The sequence below is a fragment of the Sitophilus oryzae genome, unplaced genomic scaffold (genome assembly GCF_002938485.1).
Source record: "Sitophilus oryzae breed Bouriz unplaced genomic scaffold, Soryzae_2.0 scaffold_1389_pilon_pilon, whole genome shotgun sequence".
Lineage (NCBI taxonomy): Eukaryota > Metazoa > Arthropoda > Insecta > Coleoptera > Curculionidae > Sitophilus > Sitophilus oryzae.
The window spans coordinates 1,218,953-1,239,624 of record NW_022146047.1 but is presented as its reverse complement, the minus strand read 5'-3'; the positions used below and the strand labels follow the sequence as shown (position 1 = coordinate 1,239,624).

Below are 20,672 nucleotides of genomic sequence, written 5' to 3'. Positions count from 1 at the left end.
CCGATGCATGTCATCAATCATATCGAAATTGACATTAAAGCCCATAAACCTGACTAAATAAAAATTTGACAAAAATGTTTAAATTTGTTGTATAATTTAAGATACCGAGCTCTCTGTCGATTTTGTCAAAAACCGAAATGTCTCAGATTGCAACTAAAATATGCTTGGTGATAGTTCATTTTACGTAGAATTGACAGCCGCACACAGTTTTTCAATAATTGTAACAGATCTTGAGTTATTTGTGAAAATCTACAAAAGAAATAGTTTTTTTCTATTTTCCGAAACATTTAACAACGAATATATCTGGAACAAAAAGCGCAAATCTCAAAAACGAAACGGTTTTGTAAAGTGCATTTTCAGGTCTACAACATACTACGAAATAAGCAAAAACGATTTTTCAAAATTTTTTGGAAAAATTCCTCGGCACCCCCCTGTCGATTTTGTCAAAAACCGAAATATCTCAGATTGCAACTAAAATATTCTTACTGATAGTTAATCAGTTCATTTTACGTTGAATTTACAGCCGCACGCCGTTTTTCAATATCTGTAACAGATCTTGAGTTACTTGAGAAAATCTACAAAAGAAATATTTTTTTCTGTTTTCAGAGAAAAATAAATACCGAGATCTTTATTTTACTTTATAGAGCAAATGATTGTAACATATATATTTTATTTAGATTAAAGCTGCAAAAATTAGTTGAAAGCGATTTTTATTATTGCCATGTTGGTCACATTGCGCCGCGATCAGCATCGTTGTCGTTTATTATTTGACAATTATCATGTCAGTCATTATTTGGTATAATATTAAGTTGTTGTTGAATCTTTGGGATTAATAGTTGTTTTTGTCGTTATTTTCGTAGTGTTTTTTGTAAATTGTACTTTTAAGCACAAACAGTTCTTTTAAGCACTAAATTTTCGAGTTTTTGTATTTAATTTCTTGAAATTGTGTGTTGAAAATATGCCGAAGCAAAGAGCTTGTAGCTTTCCTGATAAACTATTTTGAACGAGAACGTGACAATAAAGGTCCTTTATTACCCTTGATTGTTTCCCAATTTTACATTAAGATTCATCTTATAAATTGATCATAATCTGACAGCGCTGTTGCTATCGCTTGTCACTCAAAGTTGATCAAATGCCTGGGAAATTGTTTTGCTATTACTTAATATAGTTTTGATTTCAAGACATTTCTTGTATTTTTAATTTTTTTTAAAGGCTGATTTTTTTTTAATTTATTTATTAATATTTTTGAAACTATGAAAACATATTTAATAATATCTTAGGATTATGTAAAGGCGATCAAAAAGGAAGCCAACAATGCAATAATATACAGGGTGTTCTATTTAAGAAAAATCATCCCGATCCTCTCACACTTTCTTAAGCCACCCTGTAGCAGTTAAAATATCTTCTTGAAATACATCCTAACACATACTTTAGGTCTGCACCTAAACAAAATTCCTAATTTTGTTGTTATAGGAGCTACAGATGCCTGACGCACTATTGCCGGACCCTGTATAGAGATCTGTCAAAAATATCATATTCAACAAAGTTTTCAAATAATTAAAGAACAGCCGCTAATAATGAACTTTTAATAACTTCTTTGATAGGGATAGTAAAACTCGATTAGAAATGATATTTCTATGCCTATTCTGCCGTCGTTTTAGCCTCTTTTTCGATTTTCTGTTCTGCCAAAAATTCTATCATAAACTCAAAAATCCCTCAAACACGGGTAAACCAAAAAATAAACTCAAGCCCTATATACACAACGACACGCTACAATATACTTGGCACGAAGAAGAATTCACAGTCTACGAAGTAAATACTTTTTTATTGAGATTCTAAATAACTAGATGAGAAAGAATGGTCCCTGGGAGGAATTAAGAGTAATTTATCACTATAATATATCTAGATTGCGCAGAATTACTTTAAACTTTGATGGCCATGATGCTGAACGGCGTGCTGTTCTTCTTCTCCGAGGAACTCCTCGAAAAATCGACCGGCTGGTCTTGGGCCAGCATGTGGTCAAACACGGAGGCGTTCAGGATGACCGAGGGATGTTTTATGGTACTGTACAGGATTCTTTCTGGATTTGGTGAGATGACGGTGGATCTGTACAGCATGGGTGTCCTTATTGCATCTGCTGATCGGATTACGGAATCCGTCAGATGGTTGGCCGAGACTATGACTGGGGTTGGTGAAGCTATTGACTTTTCTGTAAGAAAATTTTGTGTAATTACATAACGATCAAATAAAGTAGTATTTAACATAAACTCATCTGATATAAATCACATGAGTATACAGGGTGTCCCAGGCTGAGCGTGCATTGGAAGTTTCTAGAGAACTACAAGATCTACATCGGAGATTTTTTGCACATAATTGTTTCACAATGAGATCTATCGATTATAAATATTTTCAATATGGCGACACTTCCGGAAATACTGGAAGTTGACAGCAACTTTCTTATTTTAAATGGGTACCCCAATATTTTATTATATATTTAAATTATCTGTAAAATTTTATGAATTTTGATATCAAACACTTTATACCTAACATTAACCGTTTTTGAGAAAAAAAATTTAAAATGTTCGGAGGAAAAAAACTGCCTGTCAAAAAAATGTGTATAGCCTAAACGTCAAATTTAGTGATTACCACAGCCACTGTGACATAAAGAGAAGACATTCAATTTCTAAAAGACTATTTCAAAAATTAAATTGTTTGATTGTCATATAATATTGACTTTTGCTGTCATGGAATCGAGAGATTAAAAAATTACCATAAATCATTTTTTGTACAAACGTCAGTAAATATGTAATCATGCTGTCAGTGACTAAAATATGAAATTATGTCTGATTATGTCACTTATAGTAAAAGTCATTTACTTGTAGCACTGGCACAAGTTTATGGTTGCTAGGGTAATTGTTATCGCTTCACTGCTAAAAGTAAATCAAATCCAAGAATCAAACCCTTTAGCACCGGTGCTAAAAGTAAATGACTTTTACCATCAGTGACATAATGTCACATTTTAGGCACTGACAGCATGCGTTAAAAATTACATTTTTACTGACGTTTGTAGAAAAATAACTATTTTTCAAACGGAAACCCACTTTTTTTATTTCACTAGTGAAAAGGTTTTTTAATTCCTTAGTTTTTGATTATACATATAGTTACATTAGTATAGTTCCTATACCTAAAATAAATCGTTTTTAAGTTATTTACGATTTAAATTTAAAGCGTAAATATTTCTTGATTTTATCTAGCTTTTTTTGGCATTAAGTGTCAAACCATCAGACAGTTTATTTCCTTTTGTCAAAAAAATACTTCCTACAGAAAATTTCAAATTTTGATGTATTGCAGACAAATTTAATAATTATTATTAAAAGTAAAATACTATATCATCATATTTATTATCAGTCAAACTGTGTTAATTTTTGTGCTGATTTATATCAAGAATAAAAATTATTATAAGGTAGTGACTGCTCTGGACAAGTAAAAGCATTTTATAAAATACAATAATGTTTAATTTCAAAAATTGACTGAAAAAAAATATCTTTGAATTAAAATGACAAAACATAACTGTAACTGTCCGAATTCTATTGTTGTACAGACTATATCGGAGTCCTAACATACAGTGTCTGTTAGCAAAATAACACTGATGTCTGTTGTTATCTTTACTTTTTTTAGTAATAAAACGTGGTTCATATCATTACGAATTATGAAATATGAAATTTAAATTGAAATATGAGTATTGAATTAAAGTATTGGATGATTTTTTAATGATTTCGTTTTGATATTTTTACTTAGGTTTTGTTAGGTTATTCCGAATTATTATATTCTGTTTTTAGAATTCAAAACTACAGAGTGATGTATCCAAAAATTGAATTAACATTTGAATTAGTTTTCGTAGTTTGACAAAAAATGATCATAAACAAATTAAATTAATTAATATTGTTAAAAAATATGTAATGCCTTTAATTTAAAAATACGTCTATGAAACAAATAGAGAACTACGTATTGAGCGGTTCAAAAATTGACAATTTGAAATGATATGGAATTGATTTTATGTACTAACCTTTATCTGGAGAAGAATCTCGAGAATTTCGGTTCATTCTCATACAAGATGACTCCTCGTGCTTGTACAGGTACGATTTCAAGGCAAAGGCTTTGCCGCAACGGCCACAAACGTGAGGCTTGGTGTTGGAGTGCGTCTGGATGTGAGCACGGAGATTGGATTTGTCTGCGAAGGCTTTCGCGCAGATTGTGCATTGAAATGGCTTTTCACCTATTCACACCAAGAAAATTTAAATTAGTTTCAACACTAACACATAACATATTTTAGTAGATATCTTTCATACGAAGCGGAGAATCCAAGGAGAACGACAGTTTGTAGAAAAAAATAAAATTTTGGGATTGTATATGAAGGTTAATTTAGAGCATTTTTTAAATATGTATGTATAATTCTAGAGTTCTAAAGTATGTCCCCAAAAATAAGTTACACATTAAAGTTCTATTTTTTGGTAACGGAACACCCTATATACAGAGTGTTTCAAAACAAATGCGAAAAGCTTCAGGGGGTGATTCCTTGTTCAAAATAAAGGGTAGTTTGCTTCATAAACGTTGGGTCAAAAGTCAACCATTAGGGAGATATTGCGGTACAAAGATGACGGAAAAATAATATTTTTATTTTTTATCTTGAAAACGAAAAGAGATAGACTAATAAAATTTTATAGAAGCATTACTGTTATGAAAACACACTTTCTGGTAATTTTTTCACTTTTTTAAAATGAGTGGAAGGGGTTGAAATAAACTACCCCTATCATTCTTGTTAACGAAATTTAAAGAAAAATCTTATCAAACACATGCAAAAAAATAATTTGGATAGTTTAGTTTGTTTAGAAACTTTTTTATCTCTTGTATTTTTTTTTATAAAACTCACCGATTTGAAATTAAAAATAAAATGTAAAGTATTACATGTCAGGACAAAAACATTTTCTGATAAAAGAATCTAGTGGGCTGCTGTAATTTTTTTAGGAAAAAATCTAGTCGGCCGCTGTTACTTTTAGGATGTCCCTAATATTATTTTATTTGACATTACTCTACTGCAATACGTTATTATCTAGATGATTATTATTATCGTTATTATCACTAGATTCTTAATCTAAAAATGTTTTTTTCTGACATGTAATGCTTTACATTTTATTTTAATTTCCAATCGGTGAGTTTTATCAAAAAAAACACAAGAGGTAAAAAAGTTTCTAAACAAACTAAACTATCAAATTAAAGCATTTGCATGTGTTTGATAAGATTTTCTTTAAATTTCGTTAACAAGAATGATAGAGGTAGTTTATTTCAATCCCTTCCACTCATTTTTTAAAAAGTAAAAAGATTACCTGAAAGTGTGTTTTCATAACAGTAATGCTTCCATAAAATTTCATTAGTCATCTCTTTTCGTTTTCAAGATAAAAAATAAAAACATTATTTTTCCGCCATCTTTGTACCGCGATATCTCCCTAATGGTTGACTTTTGACCCAACGTTTATAAAGCAAACTACCCTTTATTTTGAACAAGGAATCACCCCCTAAAGTTTTTCGCATTTGTTTTGAAACACCCTGTATGTATTAACTGGTTTTAGGATTCTAGGAAAAAAATAAAGGTGAGTTCTAAAAATGAAGAACACATTTTAAATTTCAATAAAAGCTACCTAACGTGGAATTTACCCTTACAGGACTATAAATTAAATTAAATTTTGAATCGAAAAATTATACAGTGTGTGACAAAATTAATATTGAACATTGGTCACTTTTAAAAGCAAGATATTCTTTTATTTTCTATGAAACACCCACTGTATTATTCCGATATTCAATGTAGAATTAATATCTCTTTAAAATAATGTCTATAATAGGTTGCCTACCAATCAAACAAAGATTTTCTTAGATATTTTTATTTTTTGATGATTTATTGTTAGTAAATATATCTTTATTATGTGATAAAATCTAGGTGGCTGTAATATGGCTAACGTTAATTTAACAAAAATTAAAGAACGCACCCAAACAGCATTTGGGCGTCGGGACAACGCTGTGTCACGCGACCAAACGTCCGGGCGCAACGTCGGCACAACCTCGTGCCAACCCTAGTCTGCACTAGTTTGGAGAATAATTTTTGGGTCGAAACGACGTTGGATACCGACGTTGGCTAGAAGCCTAATTTGGTACAAACTTCAACGTTGTTTAAAATCCTAATTCACAGAAATACAAAACTAATATGGCGTCTAAGTCGCGTTTTATCCTAAATTGGAATAATTATAGTAAAAATATTATTTTTATGATTTAGTTAGAGACATATGTCAGATGGCAGTGAAGGAAAACAAAACAAAAGTATTTAAGTGTGGAGGATGTTTGAAGGTTATAATTATTGAAACACTTTAACCGACTCTGTAACTCGTTACCCAAGGCAAAAAAGTTAAACGCAAACAACTTTATTGATAAATGTATTGTTTCTACTTTGAAAAATACTAATGGGCCTTAAAATTAAAGAAGTTTTAAAAATTTTCTTGAATTTTTTTTTTAGTAAAATGAGAATAATTTATTCGCAGTCGAAAAAATTGTTTCCGCGTGTTTTTTAGGGTCAAATATTTCAAGTTAATGTATCCAAAAAGCAGGAATTGCTATTTTAGGAACGAAACATTTTCTTATTTAACAACATGGCGGCTTTCACTTTGTTTTTTTGGAGATTAAGATGGAGTAGTTCGAATAGTCGCATACTGGACTAATAAAGTCGCTGTTCGGCCTTAACAGGTAGTATACTAGTGGCAAGATTGCCTAATTTAGTCATCCTAGAGTCTAGCTTGTGCCGCCCTCTATAATCTAAATAAACGAGGAAGTGGATAAACTATCGGTAATATATGTCGATGTATATTTAAATTTAGTTTTATATGTACCTTTCTTATTGCTTATGTCCAATTTTAATTAAGTTTTTTTTTTATAAAAACAAAAGCAGCACTGAACTGTCTGACTGAACAGAACAATGAAGTGAAAATTTAAGATTTAAGGTTATGTTTCAATACAGTTGCAAAAGGTAGTGACTCGACGTCCTACCAACGTAAGAATAAGGAAATCTAAACAACGTTGGAATTAGTAAAACAGATGACGTTTGCATAACGTTGGAATAGGTCCTGAAACTGACGTCGGAAAACTCTATATTGTCCAACGTTGTAACTACGTTGTCCGAATCACCTAAAGATCACTTAAGCAAAAAAGGTTACAAGACAACGTTTATTTGACGTCGCAGAAGCTTCTACTTTGCTGTAGTACTAGTCCAACGTCGGCACAACGTTATAAAAACGTTTAAATTTATTTTAATACCCAAGGTAGGGAGCTAACTATTTCTTGTAACTAATCCAACGTTGTGTTTAGTAAACATGTGGTCGCAAGTCGTGAAAATGCTACTTGGGTAAAGTAAAATATTCAACGGCAATGAAGAGGTACACGTTTGAAACATATTTTAATTATTACAGAATTAAAACTCGATATGTAAACGTATAATTATATGGCGAAAATTAGCTAGATGAAATCAAATGCTCAAACAGAGACATGAATTCTCCATTGAAAATCGGAATAATATACTGGATGTTCCATTTGAAATAAAAGAGTAAGTATTACATTCAACAATTATTTAAATTCATGTTGTAATTTCTGAATGTAGTCTTAAATTTACCTGTGTGAGTGCGGATATGTCCTTGAAGTAACCAAGGCCTCGAAAAGCACTTGCCACAGTACTGACATTTGCATCCCTGGTTGTGAGTGCGGACGTGCATAGAGAATGCAGGCATACTGACATAGAGTTTGTCACAGTGCGGACATCTTCGGGCTTTCTTGTCTGCAGGACTGCGGTGGGTTTGCTTGTGACGTGCCAAATTACTAGATGTACTATATCTGAAAGTATTTTTTTAATTATAATAATTAAGGTACTTATTCCGAATTGTTGACGAAATTTATTCTTTTAAATATACATGTGCTAACATTTTTAACTCAGAACTCTTTTCTTTTGCTTTTTTAAATAGGCATTATTCATTTTATACGGTTATACATTTTCGATTTTAAGATGAATATAAAAAACGATTTATGTAAATGAATTGAAGAATCAAGAGCCTTTAAGACATGAAGAAACTTTTGGTTATGTATATATTCACCTTTTACCACATTCCTGGCACTCATGTTCGTTACACTCTGACGATGAAGAGGTACTGCTTAGATTAGATATTTCACTGGTACTGCTATGAGGAAGAGCCACCGGTTGGGCTTTGGAAAGGTTGAAGAGGGTTTGGTTGATTTGTTCAGTCTAGAGAGAACAAACGAAAAATGATATTTTTTAAGATAGGTAATTTAGAATGAGAGATTTGTTTTACCTTTAATAAGTGATGTCTGGGTGTCCGAGAACTTTTGTCAAACAGCTTGTGAGTGTAGGTGATGAGATGCTTTTCCCTGTCTATCTCGTCCATATCCGAGAGCCTTGAATGATTGGAGTATTCGTCAGTGCTTCCCATACTGAAAAGAAGAATCCTTTATAAATCTCTAACATAATTTTAAAATAGCATCTTAATAGAAATAAACAGAAGTATTACAAGAACTACAGCAGTACTGGTAGTTGTTGTGAGCATTTCTTAACCATTTTAGCATCATTTAGTTATGAGCATTTTGAAAATCAAATAAATTACAGCCACCCACGCATTACTAATATACAAAGATGCATGAGTAATGCATTTTTTTATAGTTCATTGAATTGAAAATGCTTTTTTTATTTTTTAAATCTTTTCTTTTTTTCATTAAAATTTTGGCATAATTTCAATCTATTTTGTACTGTTTTTTTTATAAGATGACTAATTTAATGTTAGCAAACAGTATTTTAAAAAAGCATGTTTCTTGATTCAGTCATGTAAATTTCGAGACTTGCCACCAACTTTCGGAAAAAACGCAATATCTGGTTTCTGGTTTAAGATTTTTACTCTGTTTTTTTAATTATGCAAACAAGTTTTAAAAATACTTATAGGCTTAGTGCATTTCAGTTGATTTCAAAAAAATTCCGACCGCAGCGCTGTATACGGCAGAAATCAGAAATGTTCGCTATGTATTTCACGTCGCCAACGTTACAGCTCATGTTGATCGCATTAAAATAATATTTAAGTATTTTCCGACGGAGTTCGTCCGACGGCTATCTTGAAGAAACACGACGGACGGTCCGTCGCGGACGCTCCGCTCCATCTGAAAGCGCTGTTATAGCCGAAATAGTCCCAATTATGACCCCGCTAGCAAAACCGGTGCGTAAAACTACGCTCGGTACCGTAGTTCAACTCATCTAAAAAGTTTTTTAAGTTGGAATAATAAATTCTAATACAAGTTAGACTTTCTGAAGATACGATATTCTTTGATGGTGGCAGCACCGGCGGAGAATGCACCAAGCATATACCAACATACAGTGTAATTTTAACATATTTTCAAACTAAATTTGTATATTTTTAAATGCAATACTGTATATATTTTTACCTTAATGGATTTTCCATTTAATATCCATTCCAAAATTACAATATTATTTTTTATTTTATTTATTTAAAGTTCTCATATTGTATCAATAAAAACGTCAATTTTTTCTGAAGGTATTATTGATTGATATATTGACTTACCTCATGAGTTGTTGGTTCCTCTTCTCTAAAATTTGTCCGGTAGCTACAGCCACTTCGGCCAGCTTGGTCAAGTTGTACAGCTCATCGGGAAGATCAGAACTGCTGTCCGACATATTGATGTCCATGGTGGGTTCTGCCGTGCAGACGGAATGTTCTGGACTAAGTCCTGTCAAGGAATAAACGCTCTTTTTATTTAACTGGCAATGATAAATGTATATCAATTGTTCAAATCAATTGTTTCAAAATGTTCAAACCGTTTTTCAACTACTGTTGCTAAACATTTTCTTATGAAATTTTGCGCAGGCAAAGAATTCTCGTGATAATGCAATATTATGATTATTTCAGCCATCTTCAACTCTGTTTTTTACTCTAAAATGATAATTTATTTAAATAAAATGAAGAATTTAGTTAGCATGGTGTACTTATGGAAGAAACTTACAATCATATTGTCAAGACTTAAATATAGGCCAACTTGGGTTTATATCAAATTGGGAAAAATCATGTAAAATATAATTCTAGTAAACCAATTTGATGTAGACCCAAGGGAATCGGTCACGTATACGTCGACATAGACATGTTCTTAAAAAATGTCTATACCTATGTGGCGGATTCATCTCTCCAAAAAAATCCTTTATGGGTTTTTCGCCACTGCACTGCAAGAAAAATCTACAAAATAAAATAGTTATTTTTTGTAAACACTTCTGCGTTAAACCTAAACGGACGCTGCTTGTCAGAAGTTATATTTACAGTAATAAAAATTTGCCTAAAAACAAAGAAAAAAATGCTTAACGTTTCGGAAAATTTTCTCTTTCCGTCGTCGGAAGCAAAAAAATATAAAGAATAAAGAAAAAACTGTTTAAAATATTTAAATTGAACTATTCGAGAACACTTTACTTTTTAAAACAGATACGTCTACAAGAAACCGTTGACGCATTAGATTGGAAAGCCCGTAAAAATTTTAGGTCGCGAAATTATTTTGGGTCGCGACCGTTATATGCGATCTGGCGCTGCTATAGCGGTCGCTAAGAACAACGGCAAACAAAAACAGAAATAATTTTCTCTTGTCAAAGTCAGAATCTTTAAAAATCATAATAATCTTTCAAAATCTAAACCGCTCTCATTAAAGAAATTCCGAAAAGTGTTTATAGCGTCCATTTTCAAAGTAATTATTGCTATCTTGTGAGTTTAAATCAAGTTTTATTTACTCCAACCGGTAATAATTGTGAAAAAGTGGCATTAAAAACTTAAAAAGCTGTGCTGTGAACTGTGAACTCCAAATCCATCGTGGATCGTGGCATAACGTCGGTTTCCAATGTTTCATAGGTATTTCATATATGCGTCCTTATATAAAATAAAGTTTCTTGTGTGCAACACACTGTATTTTATTTATAAAATTTGTGAAAATCTCCCTTTCTTAAATAATCTTTATGTTCTTTAATTCTAACATTTAAGAGTCTAGATGTTTCACCAATGTAAAATTTATCGCATTCACAGGGTATTTGGTATATTACATTTTTTGTTTGTTGTTCTGTATTCATTATTTTATTCAACATAACTTCTGACAAGCAGCGTCCGTTTAGGTTTAACGCCAGAAGTGTTTACAAAAAATAACTATTTTATTTTGTAGATTTTTCTTGCAGTGCAGTGGTGAAAAACCCATAAAGGATTTTTTTGGAGAGACATGTTCTTTTAGTTAACATTATTAATTAAAACAATTAAAGTCAGGTCGATTTAGCGTGATGTTTTAAGGCAAGCTCGTACTAAATATCGGTGAATATACGAAGAAAACTGTTTATGACGCACCCGCCGATGATTGGGACGAGCGGACAAATAAAAACGGGTTTGCTGAAGACAGTCAAGGGAAGTCAGGCGGTTAATTTCAACCAGATCAGTTAGTTACTCCAATGGTCAGTCACAGTTGACAGTCAGTTAATCAGTAGCTAGTTAATCGGTAGAAGACAGCGAAGACGTTGAAGAAGTAGTACTCCTTTGACATACCTTGGCATTTCCGACAGTCTTGGCATTTCCTGGAATCGTCCTGATATTTTTATACACACTGTAAACTTTTGTTTGATAAATGTGTTCTTTTCTAATGGTTGTTTTGATTGAAAGAGAGAACCTGGTATAAGCGGTCCTAGCAAACAACACCCAGCTAGGTCGCGACAATATTGAAATCTAGAATGCCACTTTATCTAAAGAAGAAAACAGTCGACCAATGTGTACTACCAGCCATGCGATACCTGGATACTTAAAATGGACATATAAGGAAACTGCAGGTCGCACAACGCTCAATGGAACGAAATATGCTGGGAATATCCAAGATAGACCGTAAAAAATAGAGTGTATACGACAAAAAACCCAGGTAATAGATGTCATCCACAGAATCAAATCCCTCAAGTAGCAAGAAGAACGGACAACAGATGGACCACAAAAATTACAGCATGTTACCGACGAATAATTAAAAGACCTAGAAGAAGACCGAACCTGAAATGGGACCATGATATTAGGGATTACTTGGACCCGCATAACCAACAATAGACAACAATGGGCCCGACTACAAAGAGAGTATCTAAATATGTGAGGGAGGCTACACCATAATTGGAAATGAACAAAGATGTCGATTTGAGAGAGTTAACGTTGACACCGACTGATTTTTACTTTTAATTTATTATATATAGACTATTTTCACACAAGAAGGATTATTTTGGCAAGTTGTGGCGCACTGGTTCCGATATAAAAAAATTATGACGCCCGTATTGCGTCTCTACATATCCTCGATAGCGATCTGGTGTGTGGATTTTGGCACGGGGCCAGCAAGTATAAGATTGCGGTGTTGCGATTTCCAGTTTTATATACGACCACTTAAGTTGCGTTCCAGGATATGGAGTTCCTAGGATTTTGTTTTTGGAAAAAATGATATTGAGTAAGTATACCGGATGTCCTAATTTCAGTAAATTGGATGTTTACGAATCTTTAAAATTTAATTAAATATAAGAAAATGGAAAGCGAAGAAATTTTATATTCTGTTAATAAAGCTATGCAAAATAAGTGTTGGGTATTGTTCTTTACGTCACCTATAAAATGACGTCAATCGTCAGAATAACAGACAAAAAATTCACAAAGCTTCTTTTTTGAAGGTATATACTTTTAGAGTATTAGTGTGTTCTGAGATACACAATCATAGAAATATGACCATCACGTTTCTATGGCTATTATATTTTCTCATTCATCATTTATTCATTCATTTTGCCCTTTACTCCTACGTGGAACATAGGGCTTCAATATACGCTCTCTAGCGGGTTCGGTTGTTGACAATTGATTTGACATCTCGCCATGATCAGTTTACTGCTTTTTTTTCATTTAAAAGGAGATCGTCTAAATTGTCCTTTGCCATGTATGTCTTGGACGACCAGTTCTTCTACTGCCTTGTGGATTACATTCAATAGGTCTGCCAGCGATGTTGTTGCAGCTCCCACCTCCATTTCCTAAGTTTGATCTCGTTATACACCAGCCTCTGGTTGTTCAAGCTCCATAATTCCTCATTTCTCATAGTATTTGGTCAGAATTTTCCTACAATTTTTTGCAAACAGCGGTTTATGAAAACTTGGAGTTTGTTAATTAATGGCGATGTAATTTTCCAGGTCTCTGCACCATACAGCAATATTGACTTGACATTCCAATTGAAAATTTTAAGTTTAGTAAGTTGAGAATTCTGCCTAGATCTCGGTATAGAGTGTTAATATCAAAATTCATAAAATTTTATAAAGAATTCAAGTATGTAATAACAAATGGGGGTTTGGTTTGTTTTGTTATCCATTTAAAATAAGAAAGTTGCTGTCAACTTCCGGTATTTCCGGAAGTGCCACCATATTGATAATTTTTAATCGATAGATCTCGTTATAAAACAATGATTCTAAAATTATTCATCAGTGTCTTTTTAGCTTAATATTAGCGTATTTTTTACTTGATAACGACTAATCGACCTAGTCGTAGATTTAAGTAAACGGTACGATCAAAAATTTTTAAATCGAATGGGATGAAATGTGGCACGTAAATTAAATAACTTGTCTAATCCAGTTACACACAATACAATCATATTACTTTTAATCATATATTGCTACAAAGAGTGGAAAAAATCCTTAATATTTGGTCCAGTTAATTTCATAGTTCTAAAAACACAGCAGTACCACTGATTGTTTTTCAGTTCCGACCTGAAAACTGTTTTATAAAAACTAAAAATAGTTGCGTTTTGCGTTCTTGATTAGTAGCATTTTTGGCTTTTTACGAGAATTTTTATTTCTAATAAATTTACCGTAGTTGTTTTCATTTTCCTGGAATAACGCAAGAGCAACATTTCCACTATGACTACCGATCTATCGATTTTAGAAAAACTAAAAATAGTAAATATAAAACCGCAAGTATTCACTTAGCGCTCTAAAGAAAACAAACATTATCGGCTACTTCCAAGATTTCGACATGAATAAATTTCAGGATCTTTCGCAAAAATTAGCTAAATCGGGATTCATTGGACTCAATGATATATACTTTTTTTTAGCTTTAGGGATGTACTAAAAAATAGAATTAACATTAAGAAATACTGCGTTCAAACACACAGTTACAAAAAATAAGCCAATAAGATTTTGCTGTATTCAATAACGAAGCAAAAATGACATTTTTAGCCATGTCCAGAAGCTGAATACCGTCGCCGAAATACAACGCTGGACAGCAAAATGGCGCCTTAAATTGAATGAAAAAAAATCAGTGCATATCGATTTCACTAATAAACGAATCGAGTACAAGCCAGTATATATAAATCAACAAGTAGTTCCTTACGAAAATACAGCTAAATATCTTGGCATGACACAAACTAAGGTGGAAATCTCATATAAAGAAAAAATGTGAAGAACTCAAATTAAAATACAGGAAAATGTACTGGTTACTATTCAACCCTGTCAATATATAATAAGCTTTTGTTTTATCAACAAGTCCTGAAGCCAATATGGACTTATGGTATTCAACTTCGGGGATATACCAAACAACGCAACCGAAGTATTATCCAAAGATTCCAAAACAAGGTACTACGAGGTATTGTTAACGCACCGTGGTATATTCACAATGGCAATCTACATAAGGACTTAGAAGTGGATGATGTCGACAACGTTATCAGGAAATATGCCTTAAGACATAAAGAGCCACCAGCTCCTGGATAGTGAGGGCTTAGTTAGAAGACTGAAAAGAACAAAACCATCTAAACTAGCGCAGTGAAAGTGGTACTACAGCCCAGTGCATTCTAACATAGTGCTCCAACAGAACTGACAGAACCAAAGTTACTGTCATAGGATTAGTATTTTGTATTCAAATTCCATTCATTAAACCTCTCATGGCACCTGTGATGCAGGTGCGTGCCAGTTGCTGTATTTTGTGTAGATTTTACCTTGTTGTACGTTGCTCTGGTTTTGTGTACCAAGCAACTGCTACTTAGGTAATCATGGGTCTTACTATCATAGTATGCATGCAGGAAGAGGTTGTCATTGCTTTGCAACATCAGACAGTGGACAGGAATGAGGACAATTTAAGAACTAATCCATACAATACGGAATAAGGAAGAGTGGTCAAATGTGACTGTGAGCATCCATTAGTGGATTTACAGCAGAAAAAAGAGATCATTTTTGTTGACCCAAAAACTATACTATACTGCCATTACTCGCTGACAAGAATTCGACACGCATCAGAAGATCACGTCAAAACGTTTTCTTTCATGAGGTTTTCTGTGACTGAAAGGCCCGATACGTGATGTTATCTGCCTACCGCACTCCGGACATACAAAAACCTCATTGCTTTGTTGCCTCTTTACTATTTGGTTGTCGCTGTTAACTGAGTTTACAATTCTTCTCCATTGAGTTCTATTGTGAGCTGCTTCTTCCCAATCATTCTGCATGTGAATCCCCTTTAAGTTTTCGTGGAAAATGTCCTTGTACCTTTTCAGTTGTCCACTCGGCCTCCTCTTACCGTCTACAAGCTCACCGTAAAGCAGAGATTTTGGTATGCGGTTTTCTTGCATTCTGCATACGTGACTCACCCATCTTAAGCGGGATTTTGTAACCATGACTTCAATACTCTCACAGTTGAGACATGATGGAACCCCCGGATTCTTAAGAGTTGTCTAAGATGTCTCTATTGCAACTTGTTTAACGCGTTCATGTGTACGGCACCCAGGTTTCGCTCCCATATAAGATGGTGGGGATTATAATTGCTCGGTACACTGCAAGTTTCGTTTTTATACTCGAGTCATGATTGTAGAAAACCCTGTCTTTTAATTTTCAGAATGCTCTTGAGGCGCTGCTAATCCTGTGCTGAATTTAAGAGTTAATATTGGCCTTATCCGAAATCAAACTGCCGAGGTAATTGAATTCCGCCACATATTAAGTTGTTGTGATCTTCCGGGGGATGATTTTGTTTTTGTCGATGTTGAGCTTAATACCCAAAGCTTCGTATGCCCAGGTATATGTGTTCTTCTCTTGTAATTGTTGTAACGTAGAGCGTAGTCATCATATTGAAGTTCTGTGATCAATTTTTTACCTGTTTTTGCCCTGAGTCTTTTTATGTTGAACAGACCTCCCTCGTATCTGTATCTAATGCAGTTTGCTGTTCACTATAATGGAGAGCGCTGCCATGAATATGTTGAATAGGAGAGGCGCTAAGGCACATCCCTGCCTAACTCCTGTATTTGTTAGGAAGGGATCGCTCAGTGATCCATGATGGTGACATTCTTGACTTGCTGTTGTTATGGAGGCTTTTACACACTGTAAGAAATTTGTTGGGTACTCCGAACTTTTTCATAATTGCCCAAAGCGCATCTCTGTTCACGGAGTCGAAGGCTTTTGTTAAATCGATGAATGCAACACAAAGTTTAGACTGCTGCTCTTTTACTTTTTCCTGTAGTTGGCGGATGGAGAATATGGAATCGACAGTGCCGCGGTTGGTGCGAAAAACCGTTTGCGATTCTGGAAGGATTTTTTCTTTATATGGGTGCAGGCGGTTTGACATAATTTTTGCAAGAATTTTTCGTCCGATAGCCAAGAGTGAAATAGTTGACCCAAATAGCCAAATAGCAACAACCAGAAAAACAATAGGCGAGGCATACGGAGCGAGAGAGATTTTTGTGACGCAAAATTATTGACGGTGATTCAAGACTTCCTAGCCAACGTTTTGGCTACTTGTTAAAAGTCTGATCCGGTGCCAAATGCCAACAAGTTTCAGTCGCTATTTCCAATTTATAAATATAACCGCTTTAATAATAGAAACGAAATATGCAGCGGAAAGGATGATTTTTTCGGCAAGCCCACCACACCGTTTACTCATTATTTATTTACTCTAGTCGGGTATGAGTGGATGCGAAGTTTTTCCTTTGGACTGAACGCTTTATTTATAGGTTTAGAGGCAAATAACGCCATTAGTTTTGCTATTTTATGGCCAGAGGGCGGTGTTAAAAATGTTTATTCATTCATAAGATTTTACGCAAATTTTAAACTTTGTGATTATGAGTTAGTTCAAAAACTTTAAAGCTTCATTCAGAATCTCGAAATTAGTGGAATAAATTAGTGGTTTCAATTAGCATAGAAGTTTGTTGAAAGTATAAAGTGTAATTGAAACCAATAAGTTATTCCACTAATTGCGAGGTTCTGAATGAAGCTTAAGAGGTGTGTCTTTCATAAAAGTAACTGTACTTTCAGTACTTTGTTATATAAAATTGAGTCGGAAGTCCACCATTAGGGAGATATTGCGGTACAAGACAGCGAAAAAATAATGTTTTTATTTTTTAGCTTAAAAACGAAAAGGGCTTATGGAAGTATTACCACAGTATTATTACTGTTACTAATATTAGTGGTAGATAGCAAAAAGACAAAATAACTACCAGAGCAGAAAAACAACCTAGTACGAATAATTGTAGGTGTTGTCACTGTTGCCCTACGGCGGTAAACCTCGTGATATCAAAGATTTTTAGACAGAGTAGGCTAGTAGACATTAATGGCTGTTATTTATTGAGCGTCTCTAATATTGCTTTATTTGACATTCTAATTAATTAATTCTAGCCTAAATACAACATCGAAAATTATTAACATTTAAAAAACGGGTTGTTTCATATAGTTCATGCATTCATGGTCAGTATTACACTATCAAATTTCTTTGTCAAAGATTTTATTTTATCAAAGAATTTGACAGCGTAATATGTGCGATTTTATAAAATATTGTTTATTAACAATTTCAAATTTCTCATCAAACATCTTTTATAAAAGATCTTTGACAAGGAAATTTGATAGCATAATACTGACCTTAATAAGAAGGAGATGTTGTTTGTAAAAAACAACAAAGAATATAACACTATTTCAAAACAAGCAACTAAACTTCTTTTCTAAAGTAAATTTATTTGTACCAACCCGTATGATATATATTTAATTATACAGTGAGCTTCAAATAGTGTTGCATTTGTATTATACGTTATATTTATTAAACGTAAAACACTTTTTTAAATTATGTGGGATCAAAAGTCAACCATTAGATATTGATTTATAATTTCTATATAAAAGTTTATGTTATTAGGTATTACTGTTTTGTTAATACTATATGGCCCACTAGCACCAACTATTTAGCAACTATAGTCTGTCTAGCAAACAGACAGCATCCAAAAAATGAAAGAAAGTACAATTATTTATCTGTATGACAGGTATTCTTGCATTGGACTTTAGTAGCAGCCAGCTTAGTAATCATTAAAAATTTTCGAAATATTAACTTAAAAAAAATCAATGTCGTTCGGAAAACTTACCATTAAAAATTTAGTATAAATTTTAACATTTGTTAAAAAATCTACAGATCAATATTCAGCCCATTCAAAAAATAAATGGATCACAACCTTGAATGTAATTGGCGTCGACTGTTTTGTTAAATATAATATTATATTTAAAAAAATATATAGTTTAGCATTTAAAAAATACCAGTAACAGTTTAAATAAATAAATTGTAACATTTTTTTAATTATTCTCAATATTCTCAGTTCATTCCATTCCAATAAAATAGTTCACAACCTTGAATCTGATGGAAAATATTCAATACAAAGGAAATTCAGCTTCTAGGAAGGGTTTTGGTGCTTTGAACTTATAAATAAATCTCCAAAGATGATATTTAGAACATCAAAATATATCTAATCAGGGTTTCAGTATAGAAAAAGTGATGGTAAGTAGTTGAAATGATTGATGATAGTGTTGTATTGTCACGGCAACTCAGTGTGTGTTCTAGACTTCCTAAGAATAGATTAACAGAAGTACGTACATGTAAAAAAGTCTTCAGAGGTTCAACTTAATCAACAATATAGATAAACATTGCGTGCAATGTAATGTCAGAAATGTATGAGTTAGTGCATCATATTTGCATTGTATAATTAAAAAAAACAGTTATGTATGTTAAGTTAACCACATCTAGGTGATTTTTATACAAAAGCAGTTGTATTATCCCTTAGGTTATCAAACTCAAAAATATTTTCAACGTTAACGGAACCTTAAGGTCTGACTTGACAAAAATATAATAATGTTGACTTCACTACAGTTAGGTGATTTTATACAAAAGCTGTTATATTATCTCTATATGTTATCAAACTATATAATCAAAAAAATCGACAGAAAAGAAGAGTTGTTAAATACTTTGTCACTTGAATATTACATATAGAAAGTTAAAAATAGTATACCTGGAATATAAGAAATTAGAATATTTTTCTTCAACACAGGGTATAAAACAAAGACTGATTGATAATTTTTCTAAATTTAAAAATGCATTTTACAATCCAGAAGTCTATTAATTCTCTTTCTTTTTGAAAATTAATGCAGATATATTTTATAATAACCCTGTTAATAGTATTTAAGATAATAGTATTGAAGTTATTGCAATAAAAATGAAGGAAATGTAATTTAACATGTTTGCAATTTTACTCATAAAAAACAGTTTTAAACAACTTCTGGTAAAAGAACTCAAAACTCTAAACAATTATCTGAGAAAACATTCGTAAAAAATAAGCAAAATCTTCTAAAACAAGTTTATCTTTACCTTTCTTATCTCTGCCATCTTCGGATGCTCCCCCCATGTTGTACCTTCGGTGAGTCAGCAAGAACGCGCGCGGCATCTCTCTATTTTCCAAACTCCAATCCAAAAACCTCTTCCAATCCCAAAATGATCCGATACTTTATCGAATTACTAAACACCACTAATACAGGTTGTTTCCACCCTGACAAGTGTCAACTATTTTGACAAGAGCAACAATTGTTTTTTTCTAAATTGAATTTTCCGTTACCAAGGCAATGCGCTCGAATCACACTTAAATTGGGGATAAAATGTCATTATTGTGGTTTTTGAAGGAAAAATAAATTGTGTGGAAAAGGAATGAGTGAGTGATGTCTGGAATCGAAGGGTACTGAGTGCATGTGTTGTTGCTTGGCGCAGTGTCGCTATCAAACTGTCTTAAGTCGGGATGCTGCTGAGCTATATTTGACGCGAGTCTGGAACGTGCCAAACGCCGCTCAGGTGGTAGGGACAAGGGGCGTGAGGCCCCCGAATCGACGACGGGACGGGATTTAGTACGAGGTCGATGGTACGGTTTCCTGTGTTGGCGAGTGACGAAGTTTTGTTTTGGGGACAGAATAAAGCACATTATGAATTAAATCTTTTTTTATTTTTATACATTTTTTTTCAATATTAATAAACAACATCTTCTATAAGTTTTTTTATCTTTAATATGTTTATAATGTCAGATAGGCGTACCTACTTTATCGAATGCTTTAGTCAAGTCGATGAAACAGATATAGGCTGTGTATTAAACTCTATTGCTTTTTCTTAAACATATTGAAAGAGAAAAAAGTGCCTGATAATATTGTGAAAATTATTAGAAAGCTAAATATAGATAACACAACTCAAGTGAAAGCAGGTAATAATCTAACACGAGACATACCAACACCA

The 20,672-nt window shown here is 33.0% G+C and overlaps 1 protein-coding gene across 1 annotated transcript; it reads right to left on the bottom strand.

The window, feature by feature from the left end:
• Window positions 1–1,289: 1,289 nt before the first annotated feature.
• On the bottom strand, window positions 1,290–20,356 carry LOC115875517 (protein escargot-like). Its single transcript, XM_030890990.1, has 7 exons — window positions 19,767–20,356; window positions 9,672–9,837; window positions 8,400–8,538; window positions 8,184–8,332; window positions 7,709–7,926; window positions 4,067–4,276; window positions 1,290–2,209 (listed from the first exon to the last, which is right to left on the bottom strand). The coding sequence occupies exons 1-7, from the start codon at window positions 19,840–19,842 to the stop codon at window positions 1,923–1,925; spliced, it is 1,245 nt and encodes a 414-aa protein (XP_030746850.1). The 5' UTR covers window positions 19,843–20,356; the 3' UTR covers window positions 1,290–1,922.
• Window positions 20,357–20,672: the final 316 nt, after the last annotated feature.